The 15,262-nt window shown below is 32.2% G+C and overlaps 1 protein-coding gene across 1 annotated transcript in view; it reads right to left on the reverse strand.

Moving 5' to 3' along the window:
- LOC124543442 (discoidin domain-containing receptor 2-like) overlaps nucleotides 1-15,262 on the reverse strand; it is a 68,142-nt gene that overhangs the window by 35,310 nt on the left and 17,570 nt on the right. Inside the window, exons 3-10 of the mRNA XM_047121673.1 lie at nucleotides 14,557-14,788; nucleotides 13,672-13,819; nucleotides 13,297-13,485; nucleotides 13,093-13,226; nucleotides 12,804-13,011; nucleotides 8,069-8,381; nucleotides 7,695-7,798; nucleotides 2,343-2,437 (exon numbers count right to left, since the gene is read on the reverse strand). Coding sequence (XP_046977629.1) covers nucleotides 2,343-2,437; nucleotides 7,695-7,798; nucleotides 8,069-8,381; nucleotides 12,804-13,011; nucleotides 13,093-13,226; nucleotides 13,297-13,485; nucleotides 13,672-13,819; nucleotides 14,557-14,788 — 1,423 coding nt within the window. The remainder of the gene's footprint in view (nucleotides 1-2,342; nucleotides 2,438-7,694; nucleotides 7,799-8,068; nucleotides 8,382-12,803; nucleotides 13,012-13,092; nucleotides 13,227-13,296; nucleotides 13,486-13,671; nucleotides 13,820-14,556; nucleotides 14,789-15,262) is intronic.

The raw sequence follows: 15,262 nt of genomic DNA on the forward strand, positions 1-15,262 counted from the left end.
CCAGTTCTTTCCATGGAATCTACAATAGTAACCGCTGGTAACATTCAATTAAGTTTAATCCTGCACAATGGCTAATTAAAACTAGTTAGATCGTACTTGGATATGGTATATTTTAATTTTCAAAATGTGCAACCCTACAAGCATTTGAGTGACGGGGATTATAATTTGATTCTAAATTGGAAACTTGATTAGATGTGGTTCTAATTATTACAGCGAGTGACTACAGAATTAGTGTTGATCATCGCTGTGTATACAATTACATTGCACCATTGGATATTATGAAACCTTATTCTGTCCGAAACATGGAAATCAAACTCAGATATATAATATATATGAAACACTTTTAATATTTTAATTTACGGATGCTACTAATCGTACAATAAAAAGTTATAATTAGTAAATGTCTTTTTATCGAGTTTCTTGCTTCTTTCTGCCGACTTTAAAATAGGGGAGATTATAAATTCAGCTGGTTTTTGTGCGATATTTCAACTTTTTGTGAACAATCTTTTTATCGATAAGAATATACAAAGGTCGTCTTATTCAAATAAGGTAAAAAATCTACATCTTAGAGTAAGATTCTAAAGAATGTCTCTTCAGGATAATATTATATTACTTTAATAGTTAATATATAACCTATAAAAATATTTGTGATCAATATCAAAAACGATATTGTATTAATATCTAAATATGTTTTCTTTAATTTGTTTTGACAGGCAAACGCCTTCAGAATTAATGATGAGGTATTGTTAATATTTAATTAGCTTCTAGAGTTATATTAAAAGTAATAATTATTTAAATTAATGCAGAGAGGGTGTTGCCAGTTTTATAAATAAAATATTTTATTTTAATAATTTACATAATCAATATCTTCACCTCGCATTGCAAACGCCCCTCTTATCCAGTAAATCTGCTAAGTGCATCTTGTCGCACGCCCCAAGAGTTTTTTTATGTGTTACATTAAACATGATTTATTTCCTCTGAAACAACTATTGATAGTTTTATTTTTATTGCTGGACGAAAGTGGCACATTATTATATTTATATTTATTAAATTTTTTCTATGATAAATCTACTGCTGGTAAACTGATTTCAATTAAAAAAAAGAATATCGGATCCTAAATAGGGGCTAAAACGAAACGGAACCATACGGCATATTTACATAGACTACTACCCTTAAATTGAATTTATAAGTATTTTTGTATTAAGTTTCGGTCTATGTACGTATATCCCTAAAAAATCAATTTCACATAAAGTTTTACATGAAGATATTTTTAGTGGGATTGCATTTATTGGGGAAGGAGCCCCTGTATCAATTTTCAAATTTCGAATGTTAAAATCAAATACCATTATCTTGTCCTGACACGGGGCTCGAACCCAGTACCCCGGGAAGTGTAGTCTCATACCAAGCATTTAAATTAACGAGTCAGTCTAGAGTCGAAACATTATTATGTTGTTGTTGGCACTTGCATAAAGGTTCCTAGAATACCTAAGTACCAACGTACGATAGCACGCCAGTCGTACCGGATAATCAAATTATTTTTTAACAGGCATTGTAGTGCATGGCGTCTCTTATGAAATAAAAATAGTAATAAGTTCTGTTGATATTTTTTATTGTTGTTATATTTAAGATCATTTCGATCTTCAAAATCAAAGTCTGTAATTACTTACTATTAACTTACTGTTTGAGAAGGTTGGGGATGTAATATGACTCCATAAAGGTGTTCTAATATGCATTAACAGTTTTACACATTTATTATTACTTAATCGATACAATATGATAGCATTCTCACGATATTATCCTTCAACACCAATCAGGCGATGACTTATTATTATAATTAGAAAAGGATCGATTGGACGGTTATATTTAAAAAGAATGTATAATACCCGCGTGTACGAAGCGAATTAATAAAAATGTACAAATATACAGTAACATCGAAATTAAATTATATAAGTTATAATTTCTGAAGTCTTGAAGTAAAGTGTAATTAATTTTTTTACGAAACGTGTTCATTTTTATTGTATCAATCTTTTTTTTTTATAATATTCGGCATATGACTTCACTCCACCTGATGGTAAGTGGAAATGGAATCCAAACGCGAAGAAGACTAGTACGCACAAGAATGAGCTGCACTAGTCATCGTCGCTATGCTCGCAAGATGCTTCCTCAAGGCTCGTTTGAAGGCACCCAGGTTATAAGATGAGGGGAACACGTGTGCTGGTAAAGAGTTCCATTTTTTGGCGGTGCGACAAAGAAAAGAGTTGCCAAACTTTATCTTTTAATTTTATCATCGAATAATTTTACGAAACAAGTAAATTGAGAATTTAAATATAAACAGTACTTACATGATGGATTATATCCGTAGCCGCGTAGAAGCTTTCGTGAGGGTCCGGTCGTTTCATCATGTAAGGCCGCGGGAATTCCGGGTCTTCGCAAATCTCTGTTGAACAATGAAAACGTTCAATACAGTGTTATGTTACAACATTGTTTGATAATAAAACAGTTTGTTGTTAGTTAGTGAGTAGTAGAAGTCCGACACATGTTCTATCTGAAGATATAATTGTATACTATAATTATAAATTATCCGGTGGAGAACTTAACAAAACAACAACTTTGTATTGCTATACGCTTGTTAAAGGCGAGCCAACCAGTTTAGTTACAAAGTAATAATTTTTAGCTCTCATTATTAATGGCTAAGGACAATATAATGGAAAATTTTGTCAATTTCTAGAATACGTCTACTTATTTAACGAACACGACTGGTATATCTGCCGTGCCATATTATGAAAATAAATAGTACAACAGATATATTTTCATATTCCCTTTTAAGTTTTAAAAAGAACATCAATGAATTGCTAAATCAATGAATGTTAATTTTGTGTTATGTTATTCATTTTTAAGGTTTATTTTTTTATGTTTTAAATTTTTAATTACTAATATTAATTAATTTTTGGTTATGTTATTTTTTTTAATTCTTCAAATAACTTTTCTAGTCCTTATTACTTCCTGCGTTTAATTTGTATTAGATATCAGTGGAAACTTGATTGGTTTATGTATTATTTAAATAAATAAATATACTAGAACGATGCCACTTATTGCCATTTATTGTAGATATTTTTTTTATTAATTAAAGTTCAAAGTTGTTCAACGCGTCAATAATACAAGAATAGTATGAGTTGTGTTATAAATTAAATGTAAATAATGTTGCAATTTGTTTTAATGGTGTTCAGGCATGATACTGAGGCCGTACCCTATTATCGTTTACTAAAGGCGCATCATCTTTTCAATACGGCGTCTGAACAATATCTGTCTTTCAGAGCGGATGTCCGGACGCTGTAACGAGCGCAACCTGAAATATCTTTGTGTCTAATATAAGTGGGATTATGTTGCATTTCTGGTGAAAAGGGGAGGCAGCTCATCCTTTCGTTATGATATGAAAAGGCACAACAAAAAGCCCTTTGTACCTTCTGCTTTACAATATTGCTTATTATGAGTGTGAAATTATCAGATTTTATTGATTGTTATGTGATCCGACTGTGTATGGGAGGATGATTTAAAATGTAACGAATTGATGCAAGCGTGCAAACGAGGTGTCGTTAATTTTTTTTATTGGCAGTATAATCCTACGATTCAACTATGCAAATATATTTCTTAGAATAAATTTAATTTCGTATATAATTAACTTTCAAGAATTGCTAAATATTAAGTTAAAGCGTTGAGTCTGTAAATACCTTATATAAATTTAATTTTGAATACTAAGTTTCGTTTTAAAACCAAAAAAAAATACAATAGCTATAAATACTGATAAATTTACAATAGCTTGTATTTATTTAATATAATAATAATACATCATTATTTAATAAAATTTGTATTTGATATTATATAAAAGAAATATTTGAAAAGAAAACATATCACATTGTCAAATGTCGTACTCCGAAGTATTTTCCATATTTTAGCAAATACCCAATTAAATGGGACTTTTAGGTTCGTCAGAGTTATCAAAAAATCTCAAAGTAATAATTCCGTATAAATTAGGAAGAGAAAATTATACGATTCATGGAATTTAAGTACAAGTTGCAAGTAGAAAATGAAACAAACCAGTGTCAAGGGCTTTTGAAATGGTAACGAGTGCAGTGGAGAGTCGAATGGAGTGTTGTGGGTGAGCTAACTAGAGCCGGGGGAATACTTAGGACGAAGACAATACCTAGATAAAAAAAAATAAAATTATGTTAATTGAAAAATATACTAAATCATTCGCTGGAACAATTATTTCGAACCTATATGTCGGTTGCCTTTTATCCATATTTTTGAGCAGTTTTTTCAATGTAATCAAAAATTAGTCAAAGTATTATTATAAATATAAAAGTACTTTCGCCTTTCTCTTTGTCTCATGAAACTGATTCAAATGTAATAAAGTTTGACGTAGTGGCAACCATATTTATGAATGAATTAATAAGGCAACCTGTGATTACTCAAAGTTGGGCTAGTTCCTTGTAGAACGTACCCAGGGAATCCACCTTGGTGTTGGAGGCCCGCATAGGCGGGCCGACCGTCAAGGCGTCACGGTGGCATGCGAAAGCGATCCTGTGCCGCCCACAGAAAAGACGGAAAGGGTACCGCCGCCGGTAGGTATTTGGATGTATCGGGGCGCACTTGGCGTCCAGGGCACCGGTAAGTCCCAAATATACCATAAATACACTTCCATCCACGTGGGGGAAACGCGTAAAGCGTTTCTCCAGCGAGATCAAAAAAATTAAAATAAAAAAGGCCCTTGTAGAACATGCCCTTATACGGCTTGGAGTTTATTTCCCCACGCTGCTCTAGTTCCGATTAGTTTGAGTACATACGTGTGCGGTAGATTTTCATACGAAGTATGCAATTTAATTATTTCAATATTGGTCGAAATGTCAAAGTTGTTGGAACACATTAATCTTAACAACATACTGTAGGATAAAATCTGTGGGGAATTTAAAGGGTGTTATTTTACATGTACGATTATGTGTAAGGGATAGGTAAACTCTTGTTCCTAAATTTCGCAGACCGATGGGACGGCATCTGACATCAAGAGAGTCAATACATTAAACCCTAGCTATGTCATGCGGTTTTACCTGCATTTGATTTATAAATGTATGTAATAATAAAACATTAAAATGTTGTGACATCAACATTGCTTCCTGTATCGCATTTTTATACAATCCCGCATTGATTTCGTAAAGCCTGTATATTATACTCATTGACAATAATTAGCTACTTATGTGTTCAACATAGCGGCAATTGCCAATGCTACCAACCTTGGAAACTAAGACGATAACTAAGTCTTCTAAACGGATTTAAACCTATTTGATAGATAAGGTATTTTATTTTGATAATCTAACTATTCAAATATTTTATAAATAAATGTTTCGTAATAAACAACAATACAGTCATTCAGACTAGTAGTAGTAACATTTGATTTGTTTTTTAATAAATTGTAAGCAGATATATGGAGCGTCTGTTGGGCTACTTCAATTGTTTTTATTTTGTATAAGTGAATTGTCGTTATATATGTTATAGATTTTCATACATGTATATATTATAAGTTTAATATTAAAAAGTTAGCCTAGCATGTAAATTAACCTGTATGTAATGTCTGGTTTCAAACTTTCTGCACCGGACATCAAAGGGGACGCTACCCTTCGTAATAAAGAGAAAAAATCCATATTATGAACAGATCCCCGTGAACTGTGTTTGTTTTGAAATAAAACCCGGGTATAAGATTAATTGCCAAATATTTTCATAGTACCTATAAAAAAAATAGAATTTACAATGATATTATTTTCACATATTTTTGAAAATAATTGTTATGTTTTTTTTTTAATGTATACTCTGTTTTAATAATGATAGGATAGTAAGTAGGTAGAAATGTGGTTTTGTGAAACATTTTTAAGGAACTTTATTTATGCACCCAAGCTTCTAGGTACACGGTTTTTCTAATTCAATATATTAATCTAACAATTTTTTTAGTTGATTGACTCAAATCTTCCTCGTGATGTTGTTTACATACGTGCATCGGACGATAATATGCCACATCTATGTTTGACAACACGGATTATTTCAGCGTAGTAACCTCAGCTAGCCTTAGCTCAGCACTGGGAAATTAATAGGCTGCTATTAATACTCATTGGTATGCGTAATATAGGTTTATGTTAATATTGTAAATTGTTGTATTTTTTGTTTCAACTTTCTAAGGCTTGTGTTGATTCAAACATTTCTGTTTTCTTTAATAAAATCTAAGTATTTATATAATGTAGGGAGACATAAAATCGTTACCAGACACGATAATATTCGAAATATAAGTCTATTTGTTCACGTTCGTAATATCTCTCCTTTCGATATTCTCTGAAATATGAGTTTTCGGCTGTCCTGTGTTCTACGTCATTCTGACGTAGCCAGCATGTACGATAAAAAAAATACAAAATCCTAATTACAAATTTTGATACCTAGACATAAAAATAAATGAATACGTATATATTTCTGTATAAATTTCATTTGTATTTTATAAAAATGTCAAACATACATTTCACAGATAAAAACCTCGTAGAAAAAGAGCTCAAGATGGGATAGCGAATAAAAACAAAGTTTAGTAAAATATTAAAATCAATTATTGTTTTTCTTTGTGTTTGAAATATGTATTTTTATATTATAATTAAATATATTTGACTGTTGTTAAACGTATTAATTAATTATTATATGAATACATACTTGGTGGCAGGGCTTTGTGCAAGTCCGATTGGATATAACCTTATATTCTTGTGCCAAATAGTAGTTAGTACTGTATGTACTACAGTACATATTATTATTGTTGTGTTTAGGCTTAAAGGGTGAGTGATTATAATTAGTAGTCGCTTTAAATAGTTACAAATAGTTTGCATTACTTAAGGCATCATTGTCCATGGGTGATGATCACTTATCATCAGGTGGCCCATTTCATTGGACCATCCGTCAACCTACACCTTAAAAAAGTAAAGCCGTAATATTTTTATTTGGTAACCCCTGATCACCTTTTTTAATCTCGAATACAAACACTGTTATTTGTTTGCTCCGAACTAATATTGGAAATAGATCAAATTTGGTTTAAATATATTAATTGGATTTATATTTTAAATGTCGATTTAACAGAATAAAAATACGTCTCTGAGATGTTTAAACTGACGTTGATGGGTTTTTAGATTGGATTACTAGAAAACGGTTGAAATGCGTAATGCGATCGTGATCGTTTTTATGTATCTATCTTGCTTGGGGTTTGTGCTCATATTTAAATAGTGACTATAACATTTTGTGAGTTATCTAGTTTCAGCTGGGGCGTCGTCTGCATATTGATAATTAATTACTAGCAAGTAAATACGAAATTTATGTCTTAATGCATGTATTTTCCTACTAAACACAACAACATCTCTAATCTTCTTTTTAATGCGAATAATTAATTTATTAACTACCAAATACCTCATATATATGTAGTGTCGGTTTATTTATGTATACATATCAGCTCAGGTGAGATATATTTTTTAAATATTTTAATAGAATTAAAAATTATACAATAAGTTTCTTTTTTAAATTTGTATTGCCATTCCTTGCATTTAAGTTCATAAGAATGTAATGACAAAGCATTACAAGTACTAGACGTGTGAAGATAATGCTCTTATAAAAGTTTAACTTACCATTGTACTCGTTTTGGTCGTGCATGTTGAGTTTCTCACGGCGACCCAGAGTCTCTCTCCATATGTTGTAGGGCTCCCTGTAATCTTCGTCGACGACCGCCGGACTGTAGAGGTATATCGTATTTAATTAACTGGGAACGGTTACGTGAATAAATATTTCGCACATTCACATTTAAATACATATGGCGTTTATCCGTCAAGCAATCTGTGTCAGTATGTTATATGTAAACCACTCGCTTAAATCTCAAAACGTATTTGTGTTCTATATAATATTTGGAAGACAATTAGCACTAAAAATATTTTATTTGTATAAGACTATGTAGTAGTGAAGTTGTGTGACATAAATATAAATACAAGTAGAAAAATGTATGTACCGTAGCATATGTATGGGCGGACAGTTAGCGAGGGCTAAAGCGAGCCTCGGTGCCCTTCGGTTGTTCCTTGCATTAGAGTTTCTTATTGTCGGACAGAAAGGTTTCTTCAAGACATTAACTAGCATCCTCCTGGTTCTCTTCGTTAGTAGAACAGCTATAATCGCTATCAGCAAGCCCCCGCCGACCACGGCACCGCACGTCCAGCCTACAGATATTGTAAACGACGAATTTCTCTTCTTCCGTGATGAAGGTGAATTGTCAGAACGGTAGTACTCCTCGAGAAATTCAGCAGACGAATTGACAACCGTCGGTACTGAAAAACGAAACGTTATTATTCAACGAAAACCTTGTATTTCTTATACTAATACAAAGTTTTATAATATTACATAAATTCTTTGTAATGTCGTGTTGTGTTCCGATTTGGGTGTACTGTAATTACAGGAACAAGGGATATAACATTTCAACACCTAAGGTTGATGGCACACTGGCGATGAAGGTATTAAGTAATATTTATTTACTTTATGCAAGCTCTTCTGGGTAGGTATCACCAACTCATCGGATATTCTACCGCCAAACAGCAAAACAGTTGGTACTACAGTGTTATTGTATACCGGTTTGTCGGATGAGTGAGGTAGTATAACAGGCGCAAGGGGCGTCATAGGTTAGTGGCACATTGGCGATGTAAGGAGTTAGAAGTGATATTTTATACAGCGCCATTGGATATGAACGGTGGTGAATAATTACCATCAAGTAATTCATTTGCCTCTCGTCCTACATTTAAAAAATTAGTTCTAGATTCGGATATCTTCATTAGTCGCAAATCATTATACGACATAAATAGTTGAAGTTGTATTGAAATAGATAACTTGCCCGCATCGTATAAGCTAGGCAATATAAATTGGGCTGTAATCATGACGAATAAATAATGCAACGAAACAATAGATAACGAGCTTACTATACAATTAAAATATTCATTGAATGTGAGACGTCGTGATCTTTGAAATAACTCAAGAAATTAATTCATTTTCAGTCTTTAAGTAAAGGATCAAAGGTAGCTTAAATAGATGTTTTAAGATTACCGGCAAAAGACTTATAACTCAGCCTATTGAATGTAGGCAAACAATCCTGCCTTAGGCTAAGACAAAGCCGGGAAATGAATAGGTGTCGAGCGCAGAGCTAATTGTTGTTTCACAAAGGAGTAGGAGCTAAGTTGGGTGCGGTAAGATTTTGTGCTCAGCCAGTCGCCGGGACGACGTCTGATTATGTGAATTATGTAGTTCACGATTCCATGGAATTCGCAATCATTTCAAAGTTACGACGCGCCATTTTTATTTAATAACTTTATCAGCAATACTTGTATTGATGGAATACTAATTATCTTTTTGATACGATAATTTGATATAGATTTACTTTTGTCAGTCCGAGGTTATTACCATTTCAATTTATTGTAGCAATTATAACTACTTCATTAGTACCAATTTATAAATCTGTTTCTGTATTGTATCGTAAGAACATACACGAGCATACTAATTGATATAAATTTGCTAACAGCTCAAACGTGGTGGAGGAAGTAAGGCAAGCTCGCTAGTTAGTGTGTCAAACTAATATAACTAGGGCTAAGCCTAAAGAGAGGTGCGGGGTATGGCGGAGTGCCAGTTTTGTTCTGACTGGATGCCAAGAGTCACTTGATACTCTTCTAATTTCTAATTGTACACAGACTCCGTATGTCAGTAGGTCAGTGTATATAGTGTAAGTAATAGTCAGTTACTCGATAACTCCATTTTAAAAACTAATATTTACATAAAAACGACTACTACGCGTAATACTCAGTGTTTAACTAAGGTCCATGTAAATTATCCACTCGGTGCTAAATTATATAAATTCATTGTAACAATTAATTACCAGAACGCCATATTATTTCCGGAGCGATCGATGGAAAGCCAAAAATTTATATATTAACCACAACACTAACGTACCGTCATCGTGGCTGACCGCAGAACTCTTTTTATAATTTCCAATATAACGTAATAATTTAATGTAGTCCTATATTTATTTATGCAAAGTTGATATTATAGCTGTAATTAAATTAACAAAAAATGAATGAGGTTTGTGTGCCTGTAGAACTATTTTTTTAAACATATCGAAAGAAAAGTTGGAGACAAAAATATATAGTCTTCAGTATACTAGAAAATTCCGAAATATAAAAGATTCTTGTGAAAGTAAATCACATACTATATTTAGCTGTCCGTAATTAAAGCCATTGTGACTCTAAATTAGTGAAGATTACTGGGATTCCGAGTCGGGTCGAAGGTTAAACTACACTAGCAATTTTAGGCTGTTAACTCGAGTTTTAATAATAAAGGCACTCTTTAAATACATTACAAATATTTAAGACCTGTGTAGTCCCCTGAATTTTGTTAATCTATTTCGTTTACTTTATTCAAAAAGTAAATTCAGATACACATCGTATTTTAACATTCATTAATTATTTAATAATATTGAACATTTAAAGAATGAGTAAAATAGTTGCTTAAAATGTCGCTAACATAAAAATGTTAAAATTCACAATAGTTTAAGCCTATAAATTGCTTTAATTAATATATATATATTAACAATCGTGAAAGGTTGTATAGCTTCTAGCTAATGAGTTATATTCAATTATATTAATGTAATAGATACTTTTTGTTTGAAGTCTTTTATCGATTAATACAAACACGAATTGTTAATATTGGTTGAAAACAAGATAATTGATTACTGTAGCAAAAACCGGTAAATATTGTAAACTATTATAATTATTTATTTCTCGATATTCCTGGTTTCTTAAAGTAGATTTTTATTGCTGATATTTTTGTTGCGAAGTAAAAATAAATGCATTTCTTTCATACTCATTTGCCCTTAATAGTTTTCGATTTAACGTCGTAAATCCGTGATCGGTAGTTTAAAACAGAAATAAAATCTTGTTTGGGTGTATTTATCTCTGGATTCATTAAAAGTGATGAACATGGAAGTGATGTGAATCGCTCTGATTCGAAATTGAACTTTTGCAATTCAAAATCAATTACGGACAAGCCGACCTCGATGCGAACATTTAATAAAAAATACCTAAAATTTTTCAGGCATCGCATGGAAACAATGAAACATTTTTCGAAGTCGTTTTGCGTGAACGACATAAAAAAAAAAACATATTTTCAAGCAATACCTTGCATAGATTTAGAGCATCATCATTGATTAATATACAAAGATTGTTTGAAGAGGTGAAGAGTTTTTGCCCAGCATTGGGATGCTGATGGGCTGATAAAAATAGAGTAAAAGCTTTTATTATTTCCTAGTAAAATATATTATATCTGTAACCAGAATTTCGGAAACAGGTTAGTGCTAAATATTGTGAGATAATAAAGTTAAACTAACAGTTTACGTCTACTATATTAGTATTAGATGTAAATAATTGCCATGGAATTTGAATTATGTATTAAATACATATTTTTGTAATGAGACTAAATTCAAAACGATCATTTAATTTCTGCGTGACTTAATAAATACTTAACTCAGTCTATTCATAATATTTAGAATTCATGACTCGAAAATAATTTATTCCCTTTACACAAATTTGCCTCAGTCGTAACTAATCTAAATTTGATCAACGTTTTATAAACTACAGCCGACAGTAATGTATTGATCTGATATAAAATTTGTTTCCGATCTTACCTGGAATGATGGCAGCAATAAGTAGACATTGGCGAACGTAAGAAAAATAAAACATAGAAGACGCAGCTAGGCGGACCGAAGATATCACTTAATTACAATTTTCTTATTAAGTGGTGAGATTTATCACTTAAATGGCGATTTCCTGAACGGAGCTGCAGATTAATTAGAGCAAGATAATAATTTGTGATTTACTTGATAGCACTTGGACCAGATAAGAATTACAGAATGAAATACGATGTATTTTGTACTCGTAGAATAGATAATACAATTTTGTAAATCTAGTTTTATAAATAAAAGTAATTGCAAGTAAATGTTTACTTTCATTGGAACTCGCAGCTGAAATCAGATTATAAACTCAAGCGCTTATGACTCGGGCAGATTTGTATAAAAGGGACAAAATTACGTTAAATTAACTATTTTCTTTTTATGAATTTTAAATGTTATGAAGAGACTGAGTTAAGTATTTATACATACAGAAGTGAATTAAACATATTTAGCTTTGATTTTAAATATACATTTTTATTTCTTTATTATAATCGCTGCTTATTAAGATTATTTAATTTATTGAAATCTATAATAATCAATGAGTATATGTAAATAAAACTTGAAATAGAAAATGAAAGGCGTTTCGGAGTTAATTTATTACAATAAATTATTGTATGAGAAGTAGGGCGTCGTAATTTCATCATTATTAAAATTTAGGATATTGACGTCGAGCATCATTAATAATCACTTAATGTGATTATTAACTAGCGACCCGCCCTGGCTACACACGGGTGCAATGCTGATACAAAATATACTACAGATTTTTTCTTTTTTCTTTCCTGTCCATGTACCTATTATATCAAAAACCTTCCTCTCGAATCACTATCTATTAAAAAATCGCAACACGATCTAAATTCGAAAGATCTAAGCATACATAGGGACAGACAGCGGTAAGCGACTTTGTTTTATACTAGGTAGTCATATATATCGTATAGTCGATAATATAACGTTTTTAAATAAATATAAATTAAAATAAGAAACTCACCTGAAGTGAAAGTAACCTCACTGAGCAGTATCCATTCGTGTTGAAACTTCAGCTTGAACATAATGTGTTTTGCTGTACGGTTCTCTAGGTCAATGTGAATTATCCGGGCGTGTTCTGAGACTCTATCTTGCTTCGGCTCATTTGAAATGTAGTCCTCCTGCCAACGTTCTCCTTCGAGGGAGAAATATACTTCGGCTTCTTTGAACAGCTGTTAACAAAGAAATATCATCGAAATTACGTCTAACACAATGAATATCTTTAAATATGCATAATTATAATAGTTTTGTACCTGTACGTCTTTCGTAAACATGTTATTTGTATGAATGTCCACATAATGAAATAATCTAGTATCGCTGAAGTTAAATGTTATTTTGACTTCGTCATCCACCATCATAGTTTTATTCCAACCAACCCATCGAGTGCCTGAGAATATATTATTTGTTAATCGATTATTGCATTTCATTTACAGACATAGTAATGTATATTTGAGTACCTTGTGTATCCAAAGGGTCGGGTAATTCGAAATCGTTGGGTCCGCTAAATGAGTCGGTCAATTGGCCTAGCCCGTCTATCATTCGGCCATTACGTATAACGCCGTCATAAGAGAGATCTTCAAAACGCGCACCGCCTGTCATCGATTGCATATCTCCACCTTTCGGTGCGGAGTACGCAATAAGAGCCTCTGTAGAAATAACATTTCAATGAATAAGCCGCCAGAAGGCGGAATCGATCGCTATGCTCTTACCTAATTAACGACATTTAATTCATAGCATAGCAGTTTAAAGATATCTGTCGCAAAGCGCAAGTCGCAGTGCATCAGGTCCCAGGACATCGCCAGCAATTTAAATCTTACGCTTGTTGTACCTACGTTTCCAGCGGCAGCCGTAAATCTCAACTCTCATGCAGGCAGTTCTAGGGTGTGAGGCGTATGGGTAAAATCGAACTTTGGATGCAACGAACGGAGCTTCTAAAGAGGTTTTCCGTGGCGTGTACGTATTGACATTTCCAGGTATTTGCTGTGAAAAGAACAGTTAGTTGAATATATTTTAACTTGTGATGAATATAAAGTTTTAAAATTTTTATTTGAACGCGTCCAGTATTAGTGGAATTGGAACAATGATGTTTTTATAAATTTATACCTACAATTCAATAAATAATCATACTATAATTCTTATTTTACATAACCTATAATTTATTGACATAAGTAACAGAGTACACAACATATTGCTACAACTCAATTTAACAAGAGTAAAACCGCGCGGAGACTGTAAATATATATAATAAAATGTAAACATCATTAATGCAATAACAATTAATTCAATAAAAAACATTTACGAAAAGCAATCTTCTAATTTGAGTTATCAAATTGTATATTTCTCCTTAAATTAACAAACTTTAAAGCACCTCATTGTTTAGCAATATAGCATCTTTTGGCATAACTTAACAAAAGTTTGTTTCCTTGATCCTTAAGTCGGACAAGTTCGTACTTCCCGTTCACACAGATCCGACTAACAGATTGCAGAATGCTTTAACTTCTATGTTAAAGTATATACACGTAACATTTATTTATATCTATATACCGACAATCTCGAACGTAACAAGAATTTTAACGAAATGATAAACTTTGATTTAATTTTTAAACAAACGATACCTTCATATGAATATTTAAATATTCACTTTCATCAAAAGTTTCATTTTAATAAAAGTAAAGTAATATCAAAGAAAAATAGAGCAAGGAGAAAGAAAAACTTACTCGGTTGCCGTTGAAATCCTTATATTTCACCCAGCGCTTCAGGGCGTCCCGCCAGTACTCCACGGCGTAACTCTCCACAAACTCCACTCCTATAGAGTTGGCGAATCTACCTTGAGACTCGGTGGCCGTGATCATGTATTCAGCACGGAGGTCTAATTCCAGAAACTGACGACTGCGAGTCGATATCAGGCCATTGGGGCACCACGCACCACCTCGTATTTCAGTTCTTATTCTGTTTTGAATAAATACTTCAATTATACTACTTATCGCGGACGACTTTATATCAACAATAGTATCCAACTTTTGCTATGTATGTTGTACTGAATACTAAGACTATTATGTCTCACAAGGAAATATTTTTGTCGGTAAGCGTTGGAACGACGAACGTATGTTTTAATTTAGTACCAAATACTTTGTGGGATTTCATTTTATACGCGAATACCTTTCCTCGGAAATGATACTTAGACCTGGTAATGCCCGAAGATTGATGTTAGAATTTTTACTTTTCGTCATGTGTTCCGACAAGGTTTCTTAATAAAATATTAATTTTGTTAGTTCTGTGTAGCTAATAATTAAATTATACAGTACATTAATTAAATTATTGTAAATAGAATTGTTTTTTTTTATCTACGCAAAAAATTGTAAACTGTTTCGTCATATACATAGGTATACTCCTTAACTTTATTTATTTTTTCATCAGAAAGTC

Source organism: Vanessa cardui, chromosome Z, assembly GCF_905220365.1.
Source record: "Vanessa cardui chromosome Z, ilVanCard2.1, whole genome shotgun sequence".
Lineage (NCBI taxonomy): Eukaryota > Metazoa > Arthropoda > Insecta > Lepidoptera > Nymphalidae > Vanessa > Vanessa cardui.